At 38.7% G+C, this 18,064-nt stretch overlaps 1 protein-coding gene across 1 annotated transcript in view; it reads left to right on the top strand.

Annotated features, from left to right (window-relative positions):
• RGS10 (regulator of G protein signaling 10) overlaps positions 1-18,064 on the top strand; it is a 41,190-nt gene extending 23,126 nt beyond the window's left edge. The window contains exons 4-5 of the mRNA XM_033942542.1: positions 2,357-2,500; positions 16,687-18,064. Coding sequence (XP_033798433.1) covers positions 2,357-2,500; positions 16,687-16,830 — 288 coding nt within the window. The 3' untranslated portion in view covers positions 16,831-18,064. The remainder of the gene's footprint in view (positions 1-2,356; positions 2,501-16,686) is intronic.

Here is an 18,064-nt window from a genome sequence, read left to right as displayed (position 1 = left end):
TGGATAGGGACAGATTCTTCAGACTAGCGGGGACAACAAAAACAAGAGGTCACTCAGAAAAACTGAGAGGGGACAGATTCAAAACGAATGCAAGGAAGTTTTTCTTCACTCAGAGGGTGGTGGACACCTGGAACACGCTTCCAAAGGAGGTAATAGGACAGAGTACAATACTGGGTTTCAAAAAGGGACTGGATGACTTCCTGAAAGAGAAGGGGATTACAGGGTATAGATAGAAGGTTACACTACAGGACAAAAGCGAAAAGCATATGTGAGTTTTAGGGTAGGAGCACTATCAGGTCCTGGACCTGAGGGGCCGCCGCGTGAGCGGACTGCCGGGCACGATGGACCTCCGGTCTGACCCGACAGAGGCAAGTCTTATGTTCTTATGTTCTTATGTTCTTATATCTTCAACGCTGACACTTAGATCCTTTTCTACTATAACTATTTATTATTTATATAGTGCGACCAGATGCATGTAGTGCTGTACATTAAACACGCAAGAGACAGTCACTGCTTGAAAGAGCTTACAATCCTAATTATGACAGACACAGTGGACAAAATGGTGAATCAATTTAAGCTGCTCATGTAGGGATGAAAGGGTAGAGGACAACAGAAGGATAAACAAATATGGTGCTTTACCAGTTGGTAGGGTTAAGACTTAAACACAACTTCAAAAAAGTATGTTTTTAGCCTGGATTTGAATACCACCAGAGACTGAGCCCGATGAGTCAGGCAGTTTGTGAATCCCTGCTTTACTCTTTCCAAAAATAGTAGGACTGGGGGGCATGTGATGAAGTTACTAAGTAGTAGATTTAAAAGAAACTAGAGAAAATTATTTCTTCACTCAACATGTAATTAAACTCTGGAATTTATCATCAGAGAATGTAGTAAAAGAAGTTAGCTTAGCAGGGTTTGAAAAAAGTTTGGACAATATCCTAAAATAAAAGTCCATAAGCCATTATTAAGATAGACTTGGGAAAATCCACTGCTTATTCCTAAATTTTACTCCTTGGGATCCAACTAGGTATTTGTGAGTATCTTATGGAATCTTTTATCATTACAAATTCTAAACATCCTAGAAAATCTCATTCATTATTCTCATCTCCTTCTGTAAAGGGTTGTAAATATAAGAAATTTCAGGATCATTTGCTATCTTTTCAAGCAGCCTCATGGACTAGGGATTTAACTCACATATTCAAAATCTCAAATTCGTACCAACAATTGCAACGTGCCTTAAAAACGTATCTTTTAAAGAAATTTTTGTAAGTTAGATCTAGGATGTTTATTCATTTGTATTATTAGTCTTTATGAATCACATAGAACTTAATGGTATTTGTGGTATACAAGTGCGTTTTTATATTATGGAGACAGGATACTGGGCTTGATGGCGCTTCGGTCTGTCTCAGTATTGCAGTTTTTATCAAATATTGTGGACTTAGTAAGTTTGGCACAGCAATAAATGAATCTTGCCTTGAATCACCATATTATAGCTCAAAACTGACAACAAATGTGAACGGAGTGAGTTTTGAAAAAGAGCTCTTCACCTAGTGCTTCTCAAATTTAGTCCCTGGGACACATCTAGCCAGTTGGGGGAGGGAGGGGGTAAAACCTCCCTTTTCTAACATGTTCAGTATGTCATGGACTTAATCTCTCTAACGGTGCTTTTGCAGTTTCACCAGACTGAACTTTGTGCTGACGACCTCTGCTTTACTTTCCATTCTGAACAAGAACATGTTTTGTTTTGCTTTCTAACTGAACATAATTGTCTTTCATCTAACGATAACTTATGGCAGTGACCCAAAAAAGCATCAGAGTCGGAAAGATATGCAGGAATTTCCAAGTGATATTATGTACATTCTGGTGACCAACTTTCTAGAAATTGATTCCAGATTAGGGCTATCATACATATGGGTTTTCACAAACATGTCCTCTTTTTAGGTGACTGTGTGTCCGGATGTTTTCCTAAATGAGAGGGGTGGGGGAGGCATGATTGTCCGAGTTTAAAAAACCCATTCTTCAAGAGAGAGACAAAGAGAAAGATGCTGGTCCTGGTGCAGGAGAGACAGGGACACAGAGGGAATGATGTTGCTTAGTGATGGAGTGTAAAACATGTTTAATGAAACATTACACCTACACAAAGTATTTAAACAGGCCTGGAGGAATGGGAGGATATACCATAGATGATGGGTTCACAGAGGGGACGCTGTATGTCATTCCATGAAAGTTATTAAAGTGGTTACCCACAGCTGAAGATTGTGCAATGTAGCTCCCATCTGCATGGATCTGTCTCAATTTATGGATATGAAATAAATACACATAGATTGATATTTCCACTAAACTTGAGCTCCTTCCCCAGATGCAGCAAAAGGCCCGAGACATCTACTTGACGTTCCTCTCCAGTAAAGCCACAGCACAAGTCAACGTGGAAGGACAATCACAAATGAATGAGAAGATGTTGGAAGAGCCCCATCCTCTAATGTTTCAGAAACAGCAGGATCAGGTGAAAGGTCTAGGAATGGCTCCTCTTATCAAGCAGCACCTCTCACTTCCACTCAGGCCTCTCCTAATCCCATCCACCCATCGCTGCTGCTCTAGTAGCTCCCAATTCCTATGACCTCCCCAACACCCAAAGAAGACCTTATCATCCGATTCTTTAATTTACTGGTTAGCCTTTTGCCCTCCTTCTCCCCCCCCCAAAAAAAAATCATTGTCACAACCCCTCTCTCCATTCTTTTCATGTTTCCATCAGAATATATACAGCCCTCTCTTGTTTCTACTATGATTTGATGTTTATCAGTTCTTCCAAAACTAGAAAACCATATATATCTCTCCTTCATGTACTGCACAGTTCTTGTGTGTGCCTATCCATCCTGTACCTCCTTTCTGTACCATTAGGATGTGTACCATTAGGATGTGTACCATGTACAGGGTGAGGCAAAAAAAGTAACCCCCTAGCATTGGCATAGCGAGGGTGGGAGGTGCCTCCATCCTCTTCTCTGCCCCCCATGCCATGCACATCCCTTCCCCCATACCTCTTTATTTTTGCTGGTGTGAGCAGAATCTCCAACTTGCTGCCTTCACTGGCCTTGGCTCTCCCTCTGATGTCAAGAGGAAGAGCCGAGGCCGGCGCAAACAGCAGATTTGAGCTACTGCTTACACCAGTGAAGAGCTAGAAGCACAAGGGGGGGGGAAGTACTGTGGGCGGAGAGGAGGAGAGGGGCTGGCACCCCCACCAAGATGGCGCTCAGGGTGGTCTACCTCCCCTTACTCTATACCATTGCCCCCTAAAATTGTTTTGCTCTTTTCTCAACTGCTTTTAATTTCAATGAAATTTTTTTACTTATTTGTCATTCTGACGTTTTATTATCAACATTTCATTATTTTAAGCTATGTTTTAGCAGAGTACCTAGTGATTTTTGTGAGTTAAAAATGTTCAGTAAAAGAATCTCATTCAAATTATACAATTAAGAATGTGTTAGAATTTCAGTTACTGTGAATGTGCAAACTGCCAGCCTCTGGCTTTAACACAGGCCTTCAGTTGCTTTGGGACGTTTCGAACAGTCCCTGAGGCAGACTGTCTGTCCCACATCATCTACAGTGATTGTTTGCAGATTTGGGTGGCTCTTGTGATAGGCCTTCAACATAGCTTCCCAGAAAATGGTTGTCCAAGGGGTTTAAGTCTGGTGAATTTGGAGCTTCTACTGTGTTTTCCCGAAAATAAGACATTGTCATATTAATGTGTGCTCCAAAAAATGCACTAGGGCTTACTTTCGGGGAAACACGGTGTACGAAAAGGCACTGCCCACAATATGAGTAAGACTCTGAGAGACTTTGAGTAAAGTAAGCAAAATAATTTATTTACATTTTGGGCCCAAAGAAATTGGCAAGATGGACACACCTGGCATAGTTCATTCATTGAATATAGAGTCTGTACAATCTTTAGTTGGCCCCTCCTGCCTGTCTGCTCATTGGGCAGAGCAGTACCGTTCACAAACTCCTACATCCTTCCCACCTACTTCCTGTCTCTCCACTCCTTATTCTTCAGATCCTGACCATATTTCCAGCTGTCAGACACCTGAATGGCAAATCACTGAAGATTTCAAATGCCAATGTTACAGGTGAAGGTATCAATCATCGAGTACCAGTTTTTATATATATGAAAGTGCTCAAAATAGTGACTTATCTTTAAAGTTGTAGAAGTGCTCAAAACCCTACGGGGACCCGTTTCACCGTTAGGCTTCTTCAGGGGTCAGAGTTCTAAAATACATAAATGAATATTAGTGACTAAAATTGTCTTATATAGTTTTAAATAAATAAATAAATCGAAGGACTTAACCCTGTGTGTAAAATCTAAACAAACAACCTTGTGCTGAATTTAACTAAATTCTAACAAGTTTTAACAAATTTTAAAAGTTTTAAATAAAATCCTGACAGAGTACTTACTGAGATGTATGCTCGGGTTAACGAGACAAAAATGGCGATGGCGCCCGAAAGACGCCAGCGCATGCGCTTTTAAAGGGACTAATTCCCACGCTAAAACGCGCATGTGTGGAAATTTAAATACCAAAGTTGTAGCTTTTTGAAAAAGTATGACTATATCAAATAAACACCGTCCAATCCACCATGTTGTTTAAACCGTTAGGTGTCAAAGATTGAAGTCGATAAATCCAGCGAATTTCTTTCCTAAGTAAACGTTTCTTTCTATCTCCCCCCCTGAAGTGGCGTTCTTCTTTATCAATGCAAAAACATTTCAATTCTTCAAATTTATGGTTGAAATTGACACAATGTTCTACAATCGGAGCTGTCATTTTCTTATGTTTCAAATTAGATTTATGTTCTGTGATTCTAGTTTTGAATTGTCTGGTTGTCATGCCTACATACATTTTCCTGCACGGACAAGAAATAACATAGATCACATGATCTGAATTACAGGTCAGAAAATTATTGATATAATATCTTCTTCCATCTTGAGGATTTAAAAAATCACTTTGTGAAATTGTAATGGCACAAACACTGCAATTTCCACACCTATGGAACCCTTTAGGTAATAGTCCTATGTTCAACTCAATATTTTTATTGTTATGAGATAAAAGTTCTTTTAAATTACGATCTCTTGAGAAGGCTACTCTTAAATCCATGTTGGCAAAAATTCTGTTAGTTTGAATAATCTTCCAATTGTCTTTGAAAATGTTAGCAATCTCGTTGCCGTCACGGAAATATTTTAAGACACAAGTCATAGTGTCATTATTTTGATTCAAACATTTTGATGTTTCTTTATTGTCCATGAGCCAATCTCTGTGGATATGCTTCACTCTCTTTTGTGACTGTTTTAAAATCTTTTTGGGATAACCTCTTGCTTCCAGCTTGTGTAAAAAAGATTTAGAGTGTTTTTTGTAGTCTTCTTCATGTGTGCAATTTCTCTTAAATCGTAAAAGTTGAGAGAACGGTAGATTTTTCTTCAAATTCAAAGGGTGACAACTTTTGAAGTTAAGAAATGTATTCCTATCAGTAGGTTTCAAAAAGGTATTAAACTCGAAACTATGTGTAGTCTGAACTATAGTCAGATCTAAAAATTCAATACATTGTGAAGAGTACTTTATAGTGAATTTAATGTTGTCATCACAGCTGTTTAGCCAATGGAAAAAAGTCGTTAAACTATTTTCTGATCCCTTCCACAACATCAGAACATCGTCTATGTATCTAAACCACTTAAAGATATTTTCTTCAAAAGGAGAATCTTTTATCCAGATGTTTTCAAAATTGGACATATATAAATTGGCAACGGAAGGTGCAAAGACTGCTCCCATTGCCACACCTGTTTTTTGTTTGTAAAACTTTTTGTTATATATGAAGAAATTCTCCTTCATGGCTATTCGCGCCAAATTCAAAATAAAATCAGTGGGAATATATTGCGGACTGTCTCTATTTTCTAAGATGTTGCGAATAATAATGAGTGCCTCACTTTGAGGAATAGAAGTATAAAGAGACACGACATCCAATGATACTAGTAAAAATGGAAAATCATCCCTCCCGACTTTTTCTAAATTGAACATTAAATCTTTAGTGTCCTTAATGTAAGAAGGTGCTTTAGGTACTTCATATTTAAGGAATTCATCAACGAAACTTGAGAGTGGCTCTAATAGCGAACCCTTTGAAGACATGATTGGCCGCCCAGGGGGGTCAGAAAGACTCTTATGTATTTTAGGTAAAGTGTAAAATATTGGAACTATAGGGTTTACTGGATTCAAATATCTATAATCTTTTTGTGTAAGGAATCCTTGTAGAAGGCCAAAATTAGTTAAAAATTGAATCTCTCTTTTCAATTTGTTTGTAGGATTAAGCGATGAACAGTCATAGACATTAGGATCTTCAAGTTGTCTTAAAATTTCTACGTGGTATTTCTTTGAATCTTGAATCACCACTGCTCCACCCTTGTCCGCCTTAGTGATGGTAATAGATGAATCTCTAACAAGTGATTGCAAAGTGCGTCTTTCTTCATAATTCAAATTATTGTGTCTAAAGATGTGTTGTTGATTGTTTTTCCATGTTTCATGTCTTTGAAAATGTTAGCAATCTCGTTGCCGTCACGGAAATATTTTAAGACACAAGTCATAGTGTCATTATTTTGATTCAAACATTTTGATGTTTCTTTATTGTCCATGAGCCAATCTCTGTGGATATGCTTCACTCTCTTTTGTGACTGTTTTAAAATCTTTTTGGGATAACCTCTTGCTTCCAGCTTGTGTAAAAAAGATTTAGAGGAAGAATGAGAGGAAGAAGTGTCTTACATCAAAGACCCAACACGAGGTCTCAAGTAAAGAGAAATCAGTGGTAGTCAACATCTCTACAAAAATACTTTCTCCCATTGAGGTAAAAGTTTTGTCTTTGGGTCTATCTTTTGTACCTTCAACTTCTTTCAATGATGTACAGTTTCATATAGACTTAGAGAAACTCATTAGAAAGTTACAGTTAAAAATCTTTTTCAATGATGTTCCCTCTTCTTATGACCGCACTATTATTTCACCTAAAAGCGTTTGGTATCCTCCTATACCTTTGGATCCCATAGTGTCTTCTTTCAAACAATGTGTTTTAAAAGATGTTGAAACATGGAAAAAACAATCAACAACACATCTTTAGACACAATAATTTGAATTATGAAGAAAGACGCACTTTGCAATCACTTGTTAGAGATTCATCTATTACCATCACTAAGGCGGACAAGGGTGGAGCAGTGGTGATTCAAGATTCAAAGAAATACCACGTAGAAATTTTAAGACAACTTGAAGATCCTAATGTCTATGACTGTTCATCGCTTAATCCTACAAACAAATTGAAAAGAGAGATTCAATTTTTAACTAATTTTGGCCTTCTACAAGGATTCCTTACACAAAAAGATTATAGATATTTGAATCCAGTAAACCCTATAGTTCCAATATTTTACACTTTACCTAAAATACATAAGAGTCTTTCTGACCCCCCTGGGCGGCCAATCATGTCTTCAAAGGGTTCGCTATTAGAGCCACTCTCAAGTTTCGTTGATGAATTCCTTAAATATGAAGTACCTAAAGCACCTTCTTACATTAAGGACACTAAAGATTTAATGTTCAATTTAGAAAAAGTCGGGAGGGATGATTTTCCATTTTTACTAGTATCATTGGATGTCGTGTCTCTTTATACTTCTATTCCTCAAAGTGAGGCACTCATTATTATTCGCAACATCTTAGAAAATAGAGACAGTCCGCAATATATTCCCACTGATTTTATTTTGAATTTGGCGCGAATAGCCATGAAGGAGAATTTCTTCATATATAACAAAAAGTTTTACAAACAAAAAACAGGTGTGGCAATGGGAGCAGTCTTTGCACCTTCCGTTGCCAATTTATATATGTCCAATTTTGAAAACATCTGGATAAAAGATTCTCCTTTTGAAGAAAATATCTTTAAGTGGTTTAGATACATAGACGATGTTCTGATGTTGTGGAAGGGATCAGAAAATAGTTTAACGACTTTTTTCCATTGGCTAAACAGCTGTGATGACAACATTAAATTCACTATAAAGTACTCTTCACAATGTATTGAATTTTTAGATCTGACTATAGTTCAGACTACACATAGTTTCGAGTTTAATACCTTTTTGAAACCTACTGATAGGAATACATTTCTTAACTTCAAAAGTTGTCACCCTTTGAATTTGAAGAAAAATCTACCGTTCTCTCAACTTTTACGATTTAAGAGAAATTGCACACATGAAGAAGACTACAAAAAACACTCTAAATCTTTTTTACACAAGCTGGAAGCAAGAGGTTATCCCAAAAAGATTTTAAAACAGTCACAAAAGAGAGTGAAGCATATCCACAGAGATTGGCTCATGGACAATAAAGAAACATCAAAATGTTTGAATCAAAATAATGACACTATGACTTGTGTCTTAAAATATTTCCGTGACGGCAACGAGATTGCTAACATTTTCAAAGACAATTGGAAGATTATTCAAACTAACAGAATTTTTGCCAACATGGATTTAAGAGTAGCCTTCTCAAGAGATCGTAATTTAAAAGAACTTTTATCTCATAACAATAAAAATATTGAGTTGAACATAGGACTATTACCTAAAGGGTTCCATAGGTGTGGAAATTGCAGTGTTTGTGCCATTACAATTTCACAAAGTGATTTTTTAAATCCTCAAGATGGAAGAAGATATTATATCAATAATTTTCTGACCTGTAATTCAGATCATGTGATCTATGTTATTTCTTGTCCGTGCAGGAAAATGTATGTAGGCATGACAACCAGACAATTCAAAACTAGAATCACAGAACATAAATCTAATTTGAAACATAAGAAAATGACAGCTCCGATTGTAGAACATTGTGTCAATTTCAACCATAAATTTGAAGAATTGAAATGTTTTTGCATTGATAAAGAAGAACGCCACTTCAGGGGGGGAGATAGAAAGAAACGTTTACTTAGGAAAGAAATTCGCTGGATTTATCGACTTCAATCTTTGACACCTAACGGTTTAAACAACATGGTGGATTGGACGGTGTTTATTTGATATAGTCATACTTTTTCAAAAAGCTACAACTTTGGTATTTAAATTTCCACACATGCGCGTTTTAGCGTGGGAATTAGTCCCTTTAAAAGCGCATGCGCTGGCGTCTTTCGGGCGCCATCGCCATTTTTGTCTCGTTAACCCGAGCATACATCTCAGTAAGTACTCTGTCAGGATTTTATTTAAAACTTTTAAAATTTGTTAAAACTTGTTAGAATTTAGTTAAATTCAGCACAAGGTTGTTTGTTTAGATTTTACACACAGGGTTAAGTCCTTCGATTTATTTATTTATTTAAAACTATATAAGACAATTTTAGTCACTAATATTCATTTATGTATTTTAGAACTCTGACCCCTGAAGAAGCCTAACGGTGAAACGGGTCCCCGTAGGGTTTTGAGCACTTCTACAACTTTAAAGATAAGTCACTATTTTGAGCACTTTCATATATATAAAAACTGGTACTCGATGATTGATACCTTCACCTGTAACATTGGCATTTGAAATCTTCAGTGATTTGCCATTCAGGTGTCTGAGAGTACCGTTAAGATCATTGTCTTATATCTCACAAGTCTATATTTTGTATTTGATCGTTTTGATATTTTAGACTTGTTTTCATTGTCTTTTGGCTTGCATATTTCCAGCTGTCCATATTTGAGCACGGTTCCCTCCTTTCACATGCTCGCCCCTCATGTGACATGCTTAGACTATCTTTTTAAACAATAGTCCTTTGCTAAATTCTGCCGATACCTCAATACAATGTTCATTTGACCGTAGACGTTGTTTCAATGTCCCAGGAATGCCCCCTCCCATCCTTTGAGTCAGCAATACTTGTTACTTGTATGGATAAAATCCTTCTGGAAGTTGACCACTATTTCATGTGCTTTTCCATTACCACTTTATTAATATTTTCTTTATAATGTTACCTCTTTAGTGACTCCCTGCCTTATTAGAATTATATGTATAAGTAATAAATTTATAGTTTCTCTGTAGTTATTTGCCCATATCTGATCATATGCAAGTGTTCACCTCCTCTGTGTTATTCTGCAGTAATTAACACCATTAGAAAATATTAGTATTTTCATTTCTTACCATGGTATCTACCCCTGACATTTTCCATGTTTAGAAGCCAGGATACCCTGTGTACCAGAGCATGACACCAAAATGCCTTCAAAGACTACCTCCAGAGCCACACGATCATCATACCGTCTTCTACCTATCCCTCCTTCCCATGCCTATGTGCACCAGAACTCCACCGACCCTCCCACCGTGAGCCTTACATACCTCCGAAGCCACATCACTGAAATTCTGTAACTTCATCCAACTTGTTCAGTGCAGAATAAATTCAAATAGTATTAACTTAGCAAAAGAATAAAAGTAATTGTTTGCTTTTCTTTAGACTTTTAATGTGATCGTCGTTTCAGTGCAATGAGGTTTTCACTGACAATGGCTGCTTCATGGCCTTCCCTCTGCCATGGCACTTTTAGATTTTTTCAAATAATGGTAATTTAAGGAGACTTGGGGTCCTTTGGAAATTTATGTATAAGATCTTTAAAATAATTTATGTACAGTATATGTCTTTGTCAGTTTGGAAACTTAATACACATCTAGAAATAGGGAGGGGGGAGAGGATGGGAAGGGGGGTTTCTTTATTCTTGTTTCATGTAAAGATTATAAGTGCTTTTATGGAATTATTGTTAGTTATTTTCTTTCATGCATTATTGTATGATGTTCTTAAAGAAATTAATAAAAAAGTTGAAACGCAAATAATGCTAGTTGTACAGTGCAAATATGTGGTTATGCTAAAAAGCCTCTAACTTTACCTTCTGTAGAATACCCATATTGCTCAAAAATATCATTCCTCCTTTGAGATTTAGGATGGGCTCTCAAGTCATACTGTGCACTCAGTTCCTCAAAGGGTTTTATCAACAGGGTCCTTGTCTTACACATAACTTTGCCTGTTTAAAGCCACTTGGCACAGAAACAGAGAGCTGTACAATTTCACATTCAAAACCCAAGCAGTTGCTGAGAAACCAGCAAATAACTTTTTTTTGCCTTATCCTGTATCTAGACACCTGACCTACCAGTACCACTACTCTGTGTGTATACACTAGAGAGTTGTGCGGGGACAGAAATCCCACCCGTCCCCGTGAGGAATCCCTCCGTCCCCACCAGGAATCCTCTCCGTCCCCGCGAGGAATCCCCTCCGTCCCCGCGAGGAATCCCCTCCGTCCCCACACGTCCCTATAAACTTCAAGAATAGTTATTTGATTTAATTATGCTACTGAATTCACAATTATATTTTCATACATATTTCTATCATTCCTCCAAAATGTATTTCCCTATGATCCATATCAACACCCCCACTCCCCTCCCCCTATTAACATTGTATTGAAGTAATTAATCAAATTATAATAAATTATGATATTTACATACATATTTCTATCATTCCTTCAATATACATCTCTATATGACCTATTCCATCTTACCCCTGCACCTCCCCCAGTTCTCCTTGTGGATTCGTTTAAGTAAACATATCTTTTGAAAATTGTTGATACACAATAAAAAAGATAGGGTTTGGGATTTTTTTTTAACCTATGACGTTATCTACCCTATCTAGGCTGAGAGTGAAGAAACACTGCTATGGACAAGGTTCTGAGGCTTTTTTCTCCTTTTCACAAAAGGCTTCTATTTTTTGTTACACTTTGCATGAACATTTTGTATTTTAAAAAAAAACCTATTGCTCATCCCTGGCAATGAGTTATATATGATACATCTAATTTACTGTTGGGGATCTGCTAAGTACTTTCTTTTTACCTAGATAGGCCAGTGTCCATGATAGGTTGCTGAGCTCAGTGCATCTTAGTCTGAGTCAGAATGGCTTTTCTTATGATACAGAGCATCTTATGCCTAGGAATGGATGGTTTAGGAGAGGGCACAATGAGTCACAGACTCTTTTGGGTGGAACTGCATGAACTAGGGTTACCATGTGACTCTACAAAAAAGAGGACGTATTGAGAGTGACATCGGGCTATACTTCCTCTGCATTCTTTCTCCTACCTGCTCTGCCGCAGCACACAGCCGACCGGAAGTCTTCCCCGATATCAGCACTGACGTCGGAGGGAGGGAGGGCTTTGCAGGTAGGAGAAAGAATGCAGAGGAAGTATAGCCCGATGTCACTCTCAATACGTCCTCTTTTTTGTAGAGTCACATGGTAACCCTAGTTCTTGCAGTTCCACCTTCCCTCCCTCCGTCAGCGCTGACATCGGGGAAGACTTCCGGTCGGCTGTGTGCTGCGGCAGAGCAGGTAGGAGAACGAAGACCAGCCTCATGGCTCAAATTGCTTCAACTCCGCAGGATCCCCGCGACCTTAGGAGGCGTCCCCATGGGATCCCCGTGACACTAGGGGGCATCCCCACGGGATCCCCGTGACCCGAAGGGGGAACCTGCAGGATTCCCATTGTCCCCGTTCCTGTGCAGCTCTCTAGTATACACTAAGGCTGCATGTTAATCGTGATTAACACCCCCCCCTTCTGTCCCCCTCACAGCTTTCTCTCTAGTCCCCCCTCCATCCACACCTGCACCTGGCCTTTCCCTCCCCTGTCTATTCTGATGCAACTTCCTGTGCATAGTACTCACAGGAAATATAACTGAACATTTTTACACATAACAAAAAGTTTTTGCATGTGGCAACCTGGCTTAGGGGGGAACAGGATAGATAGCTTAGCTCCCTCTAAGGCAGTGATCTCAAACTCATGGCCCAGGGGCCACATGCGGCCCACCAGGTCCTGTTTTGAGGCCCTCGGTATGTTTATCATAATCACAAAAGTAAAATAAAAGTTTCTTGATCATATGTCTCTTTAGCTATAAATGACAATATTATTATTAAGACTTGGAAAGATTTATAAACTATAAAGAGTTTTACCCAATGCTAAATGGTCATTTCTTTCATAAGACATTAACACTTTTTTTTCTGAGGCCCTCCAAGTCCCTCCAAATCCAAAATGTGGCCCTGCAAAGGATTTGCGTTGGAGACCACTGCTCTAAGGTGTCCAGTATCACTTCTATTTCACCCTTACCCATCTTTTGGCCAGCATCTACACCCCCCACCCCATGATTGTCAGCATCTCTTCTAATCCTCTGCCATCCCCCTTTCTGGGCTGCTGCCAATAGCCCTTATGTTCTCCCATGCTTGTCTTGAACTTAAAAAACAGAGCTCTGTAAAGTTCTTGTTGTTCATCAACCTCTGCCTGGACTTATCTACCTTTCTTTCCATCTGTGCTGATTTCTTGATGGATATTTGCCCTCTTTTCTTCCATAATGACTGAGTTGGCCAAAGTCCTTGATCCCTTCAGAGAACCAGTGCCAAAAGCAAAGAATTCAAACCAATCCCAGCACCTCCAAAATAGTAGGAAGCGACTCCTTATTTCATTGGGCAGGAAACCCTTCACTTTATTTTAGAAACTACAGGGACATTCACAAGTCAAACAACAGTACTTTAGTAGAGCTATTAGGAATCTTTGCCATCCATATAAGACTAGTTATATTGGGTCAGATCAATGGTCAATGGCTCTTTCCCAGTGGCCAACCCAGGTCCCAAGTAGAAATCCAAAGAGTAGCAACATTCCAAAGCTGAGATTGTGAGGTCATAATGCCTCATTCTTCTAATGCCTAAGAGCCAACCACATCAGTGATGTCACAATGGCTTGACTGTCCTATAATTGAAGGTCCATCAAGCCCAGTAACCTGTTTCCAACAGTGGCCAATCCAGGACCCAAGTACCAGGCAGAAACCCAAATAATGGCAACATTCCATGGTACTGAACCCAGGGCAAGCAGTGGCTTCCCCCATGTCTGTCTCAATAGCAGACTATGGACCTTTTCTCCAGGAACTTATTCAAACCCAGCTACTCTAACCACTGTTACTACATCCTGACAACGAATTCCAGAGCTTAACTATTCTTTGAGATGGGTCCATAACTAATGTTTAGCCAGATACGTCTAACCATGCTTCCTGTACCATCCATGTCTGAATTTTAAAGAAGGGTAGGGGAGATAAGCACCTTACTGTTATTCCCCCTCACTCTACACCAAGGTATCAATTTAATGGGGAAGACCAACAGACTTTATTCCACCCAATTCCTTAAAAATATACAACCCCCACCACCTCTAAACAATGACTTAACATGCTCAAACCAAGCTGGGGGTGTCTACAGGGTTGCTTCCTCCTAGCTTGGCATGAGTGTTGATCTGACAATGACTTACACACATCTGTTCTCCTTTTCAGCATACTATTTATTTACAAATTTATACGCTGCCTACAGTACCTAGGCAGTTTCCAATCAACATTCACAATCCTTTAAAATACATTACACATATATATAATACTACAACTTCATATCTGCCCTGCTTCTCAGCACTCACTCCCTCACATAAAATCACTTACAAACAGGTGGGTTTTTAATAATTTTTTTTGAATGTTGCTCTCCCCTTACACAAACACATTTGCCACAGCAAGACAGTCCAATATTTTATCCCAGCAGATGAAAACATTGCATTACTTATCTATGCATGACATACCCCAGCTACTTTAGCTACTGACAATCTCATACTACTTTCCGATCTTAATACCCTCCAAGGATGAAACTAAACTAATAAGCTTATATACCACATCTTCTCTATAAATATAGAGCTCGACATGGTTTACAAAGATTAAAAGGGAAGTTACAGTGGGAGTTGGTGGTAGGGGGAAGCGGAAATTTACCTTTTTGAAAATAGCCAAGTTTTCAGGTGTCTTTGGAATAGTTGGAAAGAGCCCAGGTTGTGCATGCAGTTGGGCAGGAAAATTATTCCAAAGCTCTAGTTTTGAAGTGAAGAGATTTCCCTAATTTTTCAATGTAGGTAACGCCTTTTAGTGAGGGGAAAGATAATTTGAGTTTTTGGATAGATCTGGTGATGTCAGGTCTTACAGCACTCCAAGATAAAGGAATTAAAGAGAGAAGAATGCTATGCAGGATCTTGAAAGTTAGGCAGGCACATTTAAAGTAGTCTCTGGAAATTACTGGGAGCCAGTAGAGTTGTAGCCAGAGCGGCAAAACATGGTCAAATTTTCTCTTTGCAAAGATCAGCCTAGCTCCAGTATTCTGGATCTGCTGAAGTTGTTGAAGACTTTTCTTGGTCAGACTTAAATAGACCGAGTTGCAGTAGTCCAGCCTAGAAAGAATGATCGATTGAACAAGGACAGCAAAATGTTGTTGGTGGAAAAAGATCTCACTTACCTCAACATATAGAGGCTAACAAAGCATTTTTTTTACTAGAGCGTTAAGATGATCAGTAAATGAAAGTGTTGAGTTAATAATGACGCCCAAAACTTTGCTTGAGAATTCAATCTGCAGTGAAGGTCCAGAAGGCAGTGGAATGAACGGAGGTAGCTGATATAACTTTGGGCCAAGCTAAAATAGTTTTGTTGTGGACTCATTTAGCTTCATTTGTACAGTAAGGGCCCAAATTTGAAGTTTCGTTATGCATTCTATAATATTCCTGGGGAGGTTAGTAAGATTCAAATTTATCTCTAGAAGGACGAAGATGTCCTCTGCATATGTATACAGTGTTTCAAAGGGGGAGGGATGGAAAAGCTTCAAGGTGGACATATAGATATTGAAAAGCATAGGGGATAGAGGTGATCCCTGTGGGACTCTGCTTAATGGCTTCCAGGGTGATGACCTGGTACCATTCATATTAGCAGTGTATGAGAGAGATCATAAGAATTTTGAGAACCAGTCTAAGACAGTAGAATCAATACCTATCTCAGAAAGTTAGTAAATCAGAATGTTGTGGTGAATGACATCAAAGGCCATAGATAGGTCAAATTGTAGTAGAATAGCAAACTTATTACAAGAGTGTAGTTGCTGAACCTTTGAGATTAGTGAGACCAATAGAGATTCGGTACTGAAGTTAGGTCATAAAAACCTGCAGGGGTCACATCATACACCGTTTGATGGATTATTGCAACACCTTATACTGCACTCTCTGTTGAACTGGAAGCCAATGCAGTTGCCTGAGAAGAGACAGCACATGGGCTATTCATGGCACTAGTTATTAATCTTACCACTGAATTAATCAGATGTTGTAGGACTTTACACTTTAATTTTGTTACCCCTAATTATAGCCCATTACAATAATCCAATCTGCCCAATATCATTGCTTGTACAACTGTTCAAAAATCATAAGGTGTAAGCAGTGACTTCACTCTATACAAATTTTTGAGATCTGATGACTTATTGTCAAGACAGCATTAAGCCAAACCCCCAACACCAACATCTCCCTTTTTACCTTCAACTGCATTCCTATCACATTCATTTTCTCCAACTCAACCCCCTTATCATTCCCAACTATCATAACTTCCGTTTTGTTTACATTCAATTGTAATCCATGACTTGCCATCCACTCTAATTTCCTTCATGCAGATATTCAATCCCTAACTTGTCCTTTAATTAATGTGATTAGTAGAACATCAAATCCATATCCCATCAAGTTATATACTTCCATTACCCTACTCTGCTTGAAACATCACAATATTACAGTTGTGTGTAATAATTAGCACAGCTGACGTGACACATTTGTTTCTCTGTGTGCAGATCTTCAATTTGATGAAGTATGACAGCTACAGTCGCTTCTTGAAGTCTGAGTCCTTTATGAAATCGCAAAGGAGGGAGGATGAGCAGCATAGTGATGCTCCAGAAACTGCTCCAAAGCGTGCCTCGCGTATCTACAACACGTGAGCAGATGTGGCTCACCCACGCTTGCTTTCTCAAAGAACCTTGCTGAGTGTCTGTGGACATGCCTAGTCTGTGTACAATTAAACCATTGTCCAGTATATCTTTTCTTAACATCAGTGGTACTGGCAGCTTTGGTTAATATTGCTTGTTATGGTGACATTAACATATCATGAACTGACTTCCTACAGAACAAAAAAAAAATCTCTGCATCTCCACTCACCTGTGTCACATTCACATTCCAAAGAATAAAGTTACAGTCAGGTATTTAGATCATGTATACTCTGTTTTGATTTCACCGTTACATAGAGCAGGACAAGTAGGTTTCTAATCGACACTCTTCCAGCCTCTGATACTACAGTGGAGCTGGAACCTTAGTGACAGGGGAGACTCTGTAGCTCAGAAATGATGTCAGTGGTTGGAAGTATTGCAATGAAACAGGACTGCTTATGCACATGGTATAGCATTCATGTCTTCCAAGAACAGATTGCAGGTTTATTTAAAATTTGATATCATTTTTAATATTTCTAAGTGCTGTACATGATAAAAACAGGGACACAGTATTACAGTTTAAAAAGTGGACAAGAGCAGATGAGGACTAACCCGATACAAAAGGGACAAGAAAAGAAACAAATATAGGAAAATACAATTAGGTTGGCAAAGGATATGTCTGGTGCATCCTGAAAATTAGAAGGGAAAAATCACAAGAATCTTAAATTGCACTCTTTGCTGTATGGGTAACCAGTGTAATTTTTTTCAACACAGGAGTTATATATGAGTGCTCCTTGAAACCCATGATTAATCTTGCAGCAGAGTTGATAAGCAACTGCAAAGCTCTCAACTTCTCTTTTGCAACTCCCAAGTAGTGTGAATTGCAGTAATCCACTCTACTCAGGAACAGTGCTTGAAACGCAGTACGAAAATCAAATGCTGGTAATATTGGCTTCAATCTATAGAGCATTTGAAGTTGGATATAGCCTACCCTGATTGTTTTCAGTATTTGATTTTCCATTGTTAAACTAGTCATCTCTTTTTTACTGTTAATTTCTCCCCCATAACAACCACACGTTCCAGCTCAAAATTGTCTTTGACCTTTCACCACCATTACCTCCATTTTATTAACATTCAGTTCTTAGTATAGCATAAGTCCTAAGCTTTGCCCAATGTCAGAGCTCATGGGGTGGTTTGGGAAGTACTGTGGGTACCCTTAGCTCAACAGCTTTAGGGGGCTCCCCAAAGG

This window comes from Geotrypetes seraphini, chromosome 4, assembly GCF_902459505.1.
Source record: "Geotrypetes seraphini chromosome 4, aGeoSer1.1, whole genome shotgun sequence".
Taxonomy (NCBI): Eukaryota; Metazoa; Chordata; class Amphibia; order Gymnophiona; family Dermophiidae; genus Geotrypetes; species Geotrypetes seraphini.
The sequence above is the reverse complement of the archived record's forward strand: the minus strand, read 5'-3'. Positions and strand labels throughout refer to the sequence as shown.